Here is a 13536-nt window from a genome sequence, read left to right as displayed (position 1 = left end):
AATGTTAATATTTGTAGGTTTTGACTGCTTTTATAAAAATACTATGGACTGCAGTTGTCATGGTCCACAAAGTGATGACAGAATTGAATGCAGATGCACTTGCAGCAACAGTGATTTCAAAGCTGTTTCCTTGAGACTGTAGTATTTGTAATAAGTGTGCATGAAGAAGGGATGAAGTGCTGCTGAAACACAACAGTGCTGGAACCACTGGTGGTGATCCGAAAAAAAATATTAAGGCAGGTTCCACTGATGCAAGAAGTAATAGCCCAATAATGTAGACTGGTCAGCCTTGTATTGCCATTTCTTTTATCCTGACTAATCATGTGTGAAAGCTATTACTCCTGATGAATCCATATTCCTTCTGTGTCTTTTCATGATCTGTATTAACTACTCCCACCACACCCTAAAAGTGTCCTCAGTGGGATTTTATAGTAGCCTTAATGCTGTTGTTCACAGAGGCTGATTGGTACCTTGGCCTGTGCTGTATTGCAGGGATGATTATGACATTGCCAGGCTGTAAAGACAAAGGGGAGGGGATGTAGACATTTTAACATGCAGACTTTGAACCCTCCACTTGTTGCCTGAGAAGAAGAGTTATCCTTGCCACAGTAGGGCTGTGTGAGAGAACACAAGAGAGGAAAAGAGAAACCACACATGACAGGTCCTGCCTGAGCCCAAAGACATTCCCTGCCAAGGCATCTGTGAATATTTCTGTCAGAGATCCTATCTGCCCAAAAGAGCAAATGAGAAAAGATGTTAAGGATCTCTCTTGGGTTTTCTCAGGGGGACCTTGAAATTTTGCTAACCCGCTGTGTTTCCCAGTGCTTGCTCCTCAGGATGGAGCAATGCTTTGGAGGGAAACAGGGAGCAAGAAGGGAGGGCAAAATACATATTATTTGCATTAGCCTTGCACCTTCTGGAGATATGAATACAGGACAAGAAAAGGTAACAAAAAAATCCCAAACCAACAACAACAACAAAAAGCAAACACAAAAAAAAAAAATCCCAGACTTTCTACAGTTACCTGTTGCTTTCTTTGTGTTCTTAGCAGGATTAGGTTTGGGTAACATGTGGCATAAGCTCCACCATGCAGCAGATTTCAGTATTCTATGTGGTTATATGCTACAAAAATTTAGTTGCTGAGTGTGACAGTTGTTTTACAGCACTGTTAAAGGATGGCAAGAACCATGGGCCCATTGCAGTTTCATTAGCATAATTGGCATCCACACTTATATGGATTCAGCATTACTGAGGCAGTTTCAAAGGGACTGATTATGTGCTGTATTCCTTGGAGCAGAATTTCAGCCAGAGATCCCACTGGGATGGAGCAGACATGAAAAAGAGCCCTAAATTTTATAGTGTTGTGTCAGTATTACTACAAGAAAAGTGTGGTAATAAAAGAAATTTGTCACACATAGGCAATTACCAGCTTAATGGATTTACATTGTTCTTTTAGATTTATCTTGATCAGTTCTCTGTTACAGCTTCCCTTGATCATCTAATAGGTTTGCTCTTTCCCTAGAAACTGAACTTCAGTGTTTTCTTTTACTTGCATGCAAAATGTAGCCACTGAATTTGTGATCTAGAAAACAAGGGGTAGCATCCTCTAACACCATTAGACTATGTGTTTCTGCTAGCAGCAGGTTGTGCTCAGAGTTTTTTTCTTTTCCTTTTTGAAGCAAATGCCCAAATGCAACTGCACAGCCAGCAGGGCAAAATCAGCAAGGAGCTACAACATCATGCACTTGCTTGTCCCCAGGTCTGAGGAGACAGACTATAACAGCCAAAAAAATTCTGACTATGACAACACCTGCTAAGAGCTCCAACCTGTACTTGGATCTTGCTCAAGTTTCAAGGATGTCCCAGCTACCTTACAGCTCTTACTCCAGCCAGTCTTGTACTGCAACACAAAGTCATCAGGATTCCATACTTTATTTTTCTTTTTTTACTCTGGATGTGCCAGAAAGTGGGTGTACTCCTCCAGGATGATTTTGCACTGGAAGGCTAGTGTAAGGATGCTTAAGAAGGTTGACAAACCAGACTTGTACTATTTTTTTTGGAAGCCATTTCACTTGTTAGATAAATATAACACATTTTAACCTTTATATATATATTATATATACATTTTATATCCTTACATATAGGCTATGCAGATTTGCCATCATAAAAATAAGTGTATTATGAAGTAAGGAATAGTGAAATTATGAAAAATTATGTTTCTGCTCATGTTGCAGTATATGTACCTGCAGCTGTGCACAACCTGTGAGACCTGATGGCTGCCAGCTCCGCTGCCCAGGTAGGGACACTCACAACCTACTGAAGAGTTTACAAGGACAGAAGCTAATCCAGTGCTGACTTTTGCTTTCACAGGTAGGAACCCAGGTTCTCATTCTGGAGGGTACCTGTGATCTTTCTGGGGAAGGGTCTCCAACACCAGGTCCCTGCCATTCTATTACCCAAGAATTTCAGGGATCTTTCCTGAATTTTCAGGGCTTAGTGTCTACAGGATCCCATCTAGATTTTTCATGTGCTATAAATGAAGAGAGATCTGTTAGTAATGGAGAGCCAGTAGTCTTTTAGATAGTCCTGTGTCTCTTACTATCCCAAGTTAATTTACACCTTCCCATACCTTGACCATGCAATTAAATGATTTAAATGTTTTCAAATTAATGGGTTTGTGTTTTTTTTCTTAACCCAAAGGGGATTAGAACACTGAATGTAAATGTTAAATATAATCACAGAAAAGACCACAGGTGTCCTTAAACTGTCTTTGGGACACAGAGAAGAAAATTGTTTTTTTCCATTTTCTTCCTTAGATTGCTGTGGGAGACAGCAAAGAAAGCATCACATATTTCTTTTGATATATCATGGAGAGTGAGCTGTGGGGTGCTGTAAAACACTGTTAAATGCAAATATATTTTGGGAAGGATGATTAGATTTAATAAGGATATTTAAAAACAGCCTAAATATGTCACTGAGAATACAAATATAATAGTTCTGTTATTTTTAAATTAAACCGATATAAGTATTTACATTTCTTTTTAATTTTTTTTTCCTTTTAGAAGAAAGGAAAGAAAATCCAGGTTTACATTACAAAATGGACAGTGAGGATTTCCCTCTTTGCTCTCTAGAATTTTCTTAAGCCTGATATTTTGAATCAATGAGTTGAACAGAAACAGGATCACTGTGGATTACAAATGTGGAACCAGATACATATGGAATTGATTGAGGTGATTAACATCACTTTCTTGTACATGTTGAAGAAAACCTTTTATGTCCTGCACAGAAGTGTCTGTTTTGATGGGAACACTCACCACCTATCCCACAGCTTCTTTATATGGTTTCAGCAGGAAAAAAAATTACAGTTTCTATCTACGCTAGTCATTAGAAATCACATTTAATAAGGAACAAAGGGCCCTAGGTCAAGCTGTGAATGCCCAGAGACATCCCAGCCTTGCTACCAGGATGTGCTTTCACACATGCACTTGGCAGCAGCCAGTGGAAGCAGTCCATGACTCCCACCCCTCTCTCCCAGCCCCGTGCCCACCTTGACCATGCTTAGAAGGATTATTTCTTTGACTGTGCAATGAGCTGGCTCAGTGGACAGGTCTTAGTTAAAGATCATTCAGGAAAAAAAGAACCAACAAAAATAGAAAGAAAAAAGTTATTTTTCTGCCTGCCTGCCCAGGTGGCAGAAGCAGGTTCTTGGCAGTGCATCCAGGGATGCTCACATCCCCAGCTGCTTGCAGCAGCTCCTGTGAAACCACAGCCTCACTGCAAAACTCCTCTTCTGAGGAACAGGATAGAGTAAGGGGCATGCTATTAGCTCCCTTTATCCACCCTGGTGTTTCCTGACATGGAAGAGCACCAAGATGGTTCAGGGGAGCTGGAAAAGGGATTCTGTGATAATGGAAATGATGGTAGTGCCAGCCCCAAGCATTCAGAAATCCTGAGCTGGGCTGGCAGAAGTCATAAGGTTTTTAGAAATAAGAAAGGTAGTATTTATTTTAATTCTTGCTGCAGTCTTAATCTTTAGGGTACATGAGATACTGACTGCATATCTTCTTAGACTTTTCAGAGGGATTAGATTGATACAATCACAAACCAAGATTTACATAGTGCTCAGAAAATATAACCACCCTTTTCTTGGTGGCTCTTTATCTACCCAGCATATCTGACACTTATGTATCAGAAAACTGAATCTGACCCTGATAAATTAATAAAAAATTACCAGGCTGCTGTGGTGGGCACATGCTGCCTGGGGCTGGCCATGATTCCTTACTGCCAGCTCCAGGTGAGCAGTGAGGTCCCTGAGCTGCAGGCACCTGCAGGCACCCAGTGCTAGTGAGTGAGCTCCCAGGCCACTGACCTGCAGGAGAGCCACACACCCCATTTTGGGCCACCTCCTGCTTCAGAGCCCGCCCAGTAAGTTGTCATCAGGAAATACTTTTCCCTTGCACTCTGCTGATTTAATTTGGCAAATCCTCTGAAGATCAAAACCTCCCATGAACCAGTAGGAGTTTCAGATTATGTATATCTCCTCTTGGGTTTATGGGTGATGAGAGAATGCCCATATGCATTATATATTATGCAGTTGAGGTATTTTGACAGAGTTGGAAAATCGGCTCTTAGGAGATGGTTCCACAGCTCAGCACTGCTGATGGTCTGAGAGAAATCTCAAGAATTATTACACTGGGTGAAAATCTGCAGCTAAGCACATGCACACCTGCCAATACATACACACAGATACATATCTTACATTGAGACATGCAGCTTTTACTACCATAAATTAAGAACATTCTTCTTCCCTCCCCTCCAGTGTGTTCTCACACTGCTTGACCCCATGCAGGCCTGTCCAAAAGCCTGCTAAAAGAAAACAAACACTGATTTCAGGTGGATGAATACGTGATTCCCAGCCAAAACCACTTTGCCTTGCACAGTACTTCTGTTTTGCATTGTGAGTCATTACATTGTTCATTAAACAATGGGCTAAGCAGTCACAGCCTGTTTAATGCAGGATCTGGCCACATCAGTGCAGAGGGAATCGCTGGGTTCCCATGCTGGGAGGGCAGTGGTGCAGTGACCTCAGCCCCAAAGATGTAAATGTCTGTATCAGATGTGAGGCAAAGGAGTTTGTGCTGGGTTTTTTTATCTGGGAGAAGCAAAGGTATCAGACACTAAAAGGACTTTTGAACTACATTTTATTTGTATTTGTTTGGCACAAAGAGAAGCACAATTCTGGCCAGTCTCCACAAGTGAAACTGTTAATAATGCCTAACACCAGATAGTGTTATGATAGATCATGCAGTGGAGCTGATCCATTGCTCTCACCAGCTGCAGTGCAAGGCTGGCACTGGCAGTTTGGGGTGGCTGGGGAAGGTGCAGTGCAGGCTGCAGCAACCTGGCTTCCTTTTCTCTCCAAAAAGCTGCCAGAGATCTGTGAATTCAGGACTGTTTCTGTCCTATGATGCTCTGATGGACATACTATTTTATGGAAGTGTTAGAAGTATGGGCAGATTCGTTTACCTCGACTTCACCGGTTTGCCCCCAACAAAAATGTCTCAGACCCCTAAAATCCCCCTGGTGTTCAGCAGCTCTGACCTTTGGCTGGGCACTGCCACAGCAACAACCTCTTCCATACAAACTCCCTGCAGGAGGGATCCTCAGAAGCCTCCTCTGCCCCCATCAGGCACCATCTCTGCAACAGAAACTGCATTTTTCCTATCAAAATGCTGTTTTTGCAGATGAAAGGGTGTTGTTTTGATGCTTTCAGAAACTTGTGAAAGAAATGAACAGCAGGAAATCCTAGCTGGAAGAGTAATGCAAATAGTAATAACACAAATAAAAAGAAAACTTCCACATTCAACCAAATGTCTGCTCTAAATGACAGCAGTAAGGAAATAGATATATATATATAAGGGTGTAACATACAGTTATGTGTGTGTGGGTGTGTCTGAGCTATAGTGCAGGGAGGATGCTACTTAGCCTTGGATGCATGGCAGGTCTAGCAGTGATTCTCATTTTCAGTTGGTATTTTGGAGGGCAATCAACTTAAAACCAACTGTGATGGTAACACACTTCCACAGTATGACTGCAGGACATAATTCTCAGAAACATAATAAATAAATTTCATCTTATTTTCTATAAAAATTTTCTATAAAATTGGAAAACCTGCTGTTTAGAAACACAACTACACCGTGTGTGCAGCACTTTCAATACATGCTCACATTCCAGTTCACTTACTAATGGGCATGTGGGCAAATGCAGTCTTTCACTAAATCAACACAGTGTTGCACAGACCAGTTGCCTGTACAGAGCCATTGCCAAATATGTTACATGGAACTTTTCCAGTATTTCTGTTAAATGATGCTATTTCAGTGTATGTAAATTTAAATTTAGCAAATTCACCTCATGGCAATGTAGTACTCTACAGTCAGTACTTTAGGGAATATTTGGTGTTAATGTCTCCAGTAAAAGAGCTTTAATTACTTTCATCCCAGTGCTGGCTGATGTGGATGTTATTCTCTCCACTTTTCCAAGAAAAGTATAATACTTTGCTATTAGAAAATGAAAATACAGGTTATCCAGCATGTCCTACAAGTTAAGAAACTCAGACTTTGTCAGGTAAGTAGGGAGAGCAGATCACCAGTACAGATTGTGAGCAGAAAACACACCATATACAGCTTGCTGGAGCTCAGGGCTCAAATCTTTGCATCTACTAAAGAAAAAAAAAACAAAACAAAAAAACAAAACCACAAAAAACAAAACCACTGATTCCAGCACTGTAGTGGCAGACCCAACTATGAAAGAGCTGATACACCTTTCTGATTTCATTTGTCATGGCATATGTTCTAGGAGAAGGCAGGAGCAGCAAGTTATCAAACCCTAATTAATAGTAAAGTTGGAGGTATTTTAATGCATTTTCTCTGTGCATGTCAAGTGTCAGGTCCAAAGCAGCTCCAAAATTCTTACTAATGAAAAATCTCAGACTAAAATATCCATATATTAGGTTCTCTGACTGCTGCGACTGACACAGTACTAACCCGTACCTGTACAACTCCATTTTGTTTTAATCTTTTATACAAATGGAAATCCTTTAGCATGAGAATGAAGACAACATCCTGAAAACAGGAATAAAGTTGTCCATTAAGATGCAAAGATAAATGCAAACTGTTTGCTTCATTTTCTCTTCTTTGAGTTACAAATTTCTTGCTGTCATGAAAAACCTTTTAATCTTTCCTGAAATTCATCACTGTGGCACTCGGCTGACAAATGTATTCATCACAGTAGTGTATTTCCCAGAGATTCCTGTCTTCTGCCTCAAGCATTTTATTCCTTTAGATGATAAAAGTATTTTTCTGAGAAGAGTTTACATACATACCTGTGTGGCTGCAGGCTCACGCACATCATCAAAGTATTCAAAAAAAATTGTACTTCCAAGAAAAGAATCAGCTTTAAGGATGGATATTCTTTATGACAGAATCTAATTTCCACAATGGCTGCACAGTGATCATCTTTCCACCTGTTTGGACAGTGAAATGCTCTCTGCTGTAGCAATTAAGGAGCAGGTAAGTGTATTTTATGAACTTAAAAGTCTTTTTGGAGGTTCTCAACGTGCGGCAATGCAGCTACATTACTACATTTGGATGTGTAATAGCCATTTACATGAGATGGCATCAGGCAACACATCATTACTAGGTAAGAATACGTGTGTATAGCTACTGCATTTTGGTTTATATAGCTGTCCTGAGGGGAATGAGAGCTGAGAAAGTTGACCAATACTGCAGCAACTGTGGTATTGGAAAAATAAACTTTTCTTCACCTTCACTTTTCCTTACAGACACTGTTCCCTTTTTAATGGCACCTACTCCCAGAGTGTTGGGTGTGAAAGGGAATTTGTGAAAGCAGAACCTCAACTTGTCCCCCTTTCTGAACTCATATTGTGTTACATGTAGCTAATTTTCAGAGGCCTCATTTCTAGTGCAATTTGGCTAGTGGAAAAAATCTTTTCCCTTGGTTCTCTACCCCCACCCTGGTGAACACTTCAGGGCTTTATAGCCAAATACATAAACCATTCACTGGAACCACTTTCCCACAATTGAAACCAAACCAGTCTGAAAGCAAAAACCAGAGGATATAGTCAATAAGTGATCTTCATCTCATCAGGAGAGGAAATTTATGTATGCAGAAATCCTCTTTTCTAAACAGGCAGCTGGTTGCAATATTAAATGATATCATCCACCATCAGAAAGTGAGGGGTTTGGGTGCCCAGAAATTTCTCATTCAGAAGTGAGATCCTCTATTTTGCTTCTCACATGAAAATTGGCATTTCCATTTTAATACTTTCACTACTTCCACTTAATACTTTGCTACAGAACTGGTGAAATGCATTTCAACAAAATATCCCTGTGTAGCAGGTGAAACCTCCCAACAAGATTTCTGTGGTGCGTAAAGCTTTCAGCTAGCCAAAGTGACTGACCAAAACTCATCTCCTCTCATTGGGTTTAGGTGCTTCACGTTTGGTGTTAGTCTTTAAAGAACTGGCCAAGCCAGAAAAAATAATTTGCAAAATCACATCCCACTGGAGTTTCCAGTTATTCAATACTGTCCACTCTGGTACACAATGAGCCTGAAAAACTCCCAAAACATTTTGAGGCATTTGGTTATTTATATAAACAAAGCAGAATATTTTGTTGAATAAATAAAATGTAAGTAAAATATTCTATTTCTTTTATATCAAGAAATATGTAAGAAAATACTCTAGTCTATAAGCACTAATCCAAGGTAGGTTGATGTGAGAATCTATAAAGGTGCTGATATTCACTGTGTTTTGAGAATAAGTCATCTAGGGTGGGCTAACAGCAGAAAATATGTTAATTATGTTTTTCTTTCTCTTTCCATGTCTCAGGTAATTTTAAAAATAAAATTTATTTCTGTAATGTTTATTATATTAATTTTGGTTTCACAGCTACTCAGAACTAATAGTTTTTTAAGATCTCATTCCTAAAAGCATACAACTTCATTTCACTATGCTTGGACAATTTGGAGACAGTAAAAAAAGAAATCATAAGAAGATTTTGGATAAAATTCTCCTCTGTGTCAGCCCAGAGGCCAGGGTCCCTTGTACCTTTCCTGTGCCTCTCTGAGACCCTATCCTGCTGAAGAAAATAATTTATGGGGAAAAAAAAGCTGCATGTTATTCAAACTAGAAGAAATGTGAACAAGATTTCTAATACGCAATTCCAGATAAAATTGCTACCTTTGTAAAAGCCTCATTGGTATCCCCTTTTTACCAGCATTACTGTGCACTCTTTACCAGTACTATTGTAAAATAGGCAGCATAAGGACACACCAAACATCTTGCAAACTGCCTGCAACGTTTTCCCAATCAAAATGCAAGTGGTGTAATTTCTTGCCTCTGCTGCCCCATTCTATATATTCTTAATTTTCTGTTTTCTCTCACTTCTACTTGAATTTTCCTCAGAATACAGGACTGATAGGAACTTAGAGCTGTTTTGCTGGCTCCTGTCCCTTGCTGATTGTTCAAAGGACACTCATATTTGCCCGACCCTCCTCTGGATATTAAATTTGTTCCTTGAATAAGGAGGGCACAGGAGTTCTCTCATCTCCTGTCTGCATCAGACAGGTACTAAATTGGTCAAATGCGCCACCATAAGCATAATGGTGCTTTAGAAGTGTCAATCAATGATATTTGATTGATGAAGACATTATGATACTTAATATGTTTCCAGTACAGTCAGTAGCTATGAACAGCCAACAATTCAAAATGTAATCTCTGGGACAGAACTACAAACTTGACTGGTTTAGATTTTGATGGATAAAATGTGTCACAGAATCTGTAAAAATCTTTATGATGATGCTCCCAGCATACCATTATAAAATGAGTGTGGTTTCCATCTAGCTCCCCAGAAGTGCTGATTCAGGGCCATAAAGAGAAATGAATCCCTCTGTAGGAAACTATAACATTTCTATTGATTTCAGACACCTTGTATTCTGAGCAAAAATCAAATTAGCCCTGCTGTAATTTAGGAGTACAGGGCAGTGTTTGGAGGAGATCAGTGGCAATGAGGACTCCTGGATTCTATTCCTAGCCACAGCAGTGACTCATGCCATGACCTTGTGTAAGCCTGTTGACCTCTGTGCCTGTTTACCCACGTTGAACAATGAAAAAAGAATGAACACCTACTTCACTGGGGTTGAAGCCCTCAGTCAGAAAGAGCCAAGTATACAGGCATTCCTGGCAAAGTAAATAAATCATGAGGACGTTTCCAATGAGCTCAAAAAATATCTCCAGTGTGAGGTTTCTGTGGTCTCTTCAATTTGATCCCGTTATGTATTTCAGTGCAGCACATAAGGTCCTATCTTTAAAACACTGGGTAGTGTTACGTGCTGTGGGATAGGTTACAGCACGAAGATTTAATATTAACATTAATGGGAGCTGTGCAGTTAAAGCCTATGGCTCTCTGCTGAAAGTGTGCCCTTGGGAGAGCCAGGCTGCTAATAATTTACAAATTGTCCAATTAAAAAGTGTTGTGGAAATTTCTAACTTCTGCAGACATGTCTTCTGAACTCCATGAGAAATGCTGTGGCTTTCAGTATGTTTGTGTGTCAATACTCAGACTTGTGTGAAATATTCTGTGAAGGCTCCTAAGGGAGGCTTGGGCAGTTATTTACCTTTTAACAAAGGGTAACAAAGTTACTTACCCTTTAACAAAACATTTAAAAGTGCTCACTTCCTTGCAGCACTGTTACATCTAACCTCTGAGGTTTAATTTCTGTTCTATTTCTGTCACTTTGCAGTCAAATACTGTATTTTGTGGGACATTAGCAGATCAGACAATACTGATACTGGTGATATTCTCATTTTTTGGTTTCAGTTCTAATAGCCATTTGGGCTGCTTTTCACAGAATAAGGCAGCAATTTATATTGTGACTTGAGTAAAAACATCCACATGCAACTGACTGGCATCAGGGAAACAGCACTCAGAAAATCCCCACTGCTGTGTTATCCCCTTCATGTATGCAAGCCATCTCAAGATCCTCTCGTGCTTAAACTGAACAGACAGGTATCTCCAAGATCCTTATTTTTACTTCTGCATTTTACCGTTTGAACTTCTTCATGCTATATTATCTTGTAACCCAGAGGGGGAAAAAAGCAAAGATCAGTGGTCAGGGATCTGTTGATGACATATTTAAGTGCAGATGGTACAGCCAACAGGCCTGTCCCTGTCTGTATCCTGAGTACTGGAGCAAGGAGCTGGAAAACCAATGATGTAAAGATTTGCCTTTCCCTACTGAATCAGGACCTGGCTCCAAGCTGCACCAGGTGCTCCTGAGACAGGTGAGACATTTTCATGTAGGATAAACTGTCTTCATAAATTGCTCAAAATAGCAGGTGAGCTGAAAGTAGATGTTTTTCTGAATAACTCCACCAACTCATAAGCTTCACAGGGAGAAGAACTTTATCAGCTCCCAGACATTCTTTTCACTTTGAAAAGGAGCAGTCTAATTTGGGGACAGACAAAGGCAATACCTCCTGATGTAATTTTCTCCTTCACTGACTGCATTGATAAAATTATCTCTAATTTCCACAACCATTGGTCTCTTTACCTCATTATTATCACAGTCCTTGACTGTTCTGCATAGTGTCAAAATCTACCTGTTTCATATTTGCAATTTACAAAATACTTCTATTCACAAACAAACAACAACAACAAAAACCATAGGTACACAAATACACAAATAATAAATTAGAGGGCTACTTGAAATAAATGAAGACATTTAATTATCATAATCAGCATTTCTGGTCATATCCAGATGTCAAAAACATTCATTTAGAAAGTATGGCAATGTTGATTTTTTTTCCCTTTGCCTGGTAAAATCAGACAGTTCTTAACTGGTTAAAATAAAATAACCCAAACAAACACATTCCATCAATCACTGGTATTCAAAGCTAACTAAAATAGTTAGCCTCAGCTAGCACCTGTAGAAAACCCTTCTGTTCTCATGCTGCCAGTCTCCAAAAGAGCATGTCCACGTGCCAGGCTCCTGCTGGAATCAATAACAAGCCATGAGCGAAAGCAAAACCACACAAATGAACATTCACACAGAACACACTCTTTGCTTTATTAAACATTCATTTTCCTTAGCTTAATAATAAAGTCTAAGTAGATTTAAGTGTATGTGGAGCATTAAGAAGTCACAGTCTATTTCGAAGCTACAAGAAAATCAAGAAACTTGAAATATTCATATCAGTGTTGTCTGTAGCAGTACGCAATTCCAAAAAGCCTCAGTCTCTCGAGCCTGCTATTTTTTTTTTTTTGAGGGGAAATGAAAATTCAGGAGAAGATAACTCTTGCCAGTCATAGTTACCATGGCTGGCTGCAGCATTATTTTATGGAAGAGCAGCACGGTCTGATTTGTGTCCTGTACACTGCTTCTCGTCCTTTCAGATGAGGTTTTTCAAGTCCCACCTATGTCCTACCTACCCTAATACGGCACTTCGTGCTTGATGCACAGCATACAAGAAGCCTGGAAATTATCTGTCAAAATACAGAATCGGAGCGTTGTAGATGACATCTCTGCTGGTCCTCTGCCAAAAGAGGTGAACACTGAATAAATACATTGCAAAACCATCTTTCTCTTTTTCGAGTTAACTGTCTTCTGCATTCTGCGTGTACATGTCTGCTCCGTCTGGCGTTTTGTCAGAGCGCCTCTCTGTGCGTTTACGCGGCCTGCGGACACTGCCCGGCACCTGCCCCCCAGCTCTCCTTCCTTCCCCTGCCAGCAGGAGCTCGCAGCTGCCTCTGCTGCCGGAGCAATCCCGCCTGTGCCGGTAACCCGGTCCCGGTGCTTGTGGCTCCGAGTGCCCGAGCCCCGCCGGGGTGTCCCAAGGGCCGCGCTGCTCCCGGCCCGCTCCCGCTCCCTCTCCCATGTGCCCACCCCACGCTATCGCCCCGTGCCGGGCCCGCCGCGCCCGGCCCGCCAATCAGCGCCGCCCTTACTTTGCCCCGCCTCCCGAGGGCCAATCAGCGAGGCCCTTGGTGCTGCGGGCGGGCGGGTTCATTCAGGAAGCTGCTCGGCGGCGCGAGCGGCGGGGCGGGGCCGGGAGGGCGGGTCGCGATCAGGCCCCGCCCCCAGCGGGGNNGTTGGCGGCGGGCGGAGGCGGCGGCGCGCGCTCGCCATGGTGTTCCTGAAACTCCGCGAGCAGGTGGGCATTCCCGAGCTTCCCTTCCCTTCCCCTCTCTTCTCCTCCCCTCCCGGTGCCGCCGGGCTCGCCCGCCGCCGCGGCGGGCTGCCGTGCGTGCGCGGGTGACAGGCGGCGGGCAGCGGGAGGCAGCATGGCTGCTGCCGCCGCCGGGGTCCGGGCTGGGTGGGAGGCGCCATGTGCGCCCGGTGTGGGCGCCGGTGCCCCCGCGGGGCGGGCGGGAGCCGCCGTCTCTCGCAGGTACCGGGCCGAACAGGTGGCCGCGGCAGCCCGCCCGCCCCTCGCCTTGCCTCGCCGGCGGGTCCCTG

General features: G+C 42.0%; 1 protein-coding gene across 1 annotated transcript in view; it reads left to right on the top strand.

The window, feature by feature from the left end:
* Positions 1-13168: 13168 nt before the first annotated feature.
* The window catches only part of ANKRD28 (ankyrin repeat domain 28), a 116963-nt gene continuing 116595 nt past the window's right edge, over positions 13169-13536 (top strand). Inside the window, exon 1 of the mRNA XM_041411403.1 lies at positions 13169-13231. Coding sequence (XP_041267337.1) covers positions 13205-13231 — 27 coding nt within the window. The 5' untranslated portion in view covers positions 13169-13204. The remainder of the gene's footprint in view (positions 13232-13536) is intronic.

Source organism: Onychostruthus taczanowskii, unplaced genomic scaffold, assembly GCF_017590055.1.
Source record: "Onychostruthus taczanowskii isolate IOZ18803 unplaced genomic scaffold, ASM1759005v1 scaffold36, whole genome shotgun sequence".
Classification (NCBI taxonomy): domain Eukaryota; kingdom Metazoa; phylum Chordata; class Aves; order Passeriformes; family Passeridae; genus Onychostruthus; species Onychostruthus taczanowskii.
Note: the sequence above shows the minus strand (reverse complement) of the source record. Positions and strands in the feature narration are given on the sequence as shown.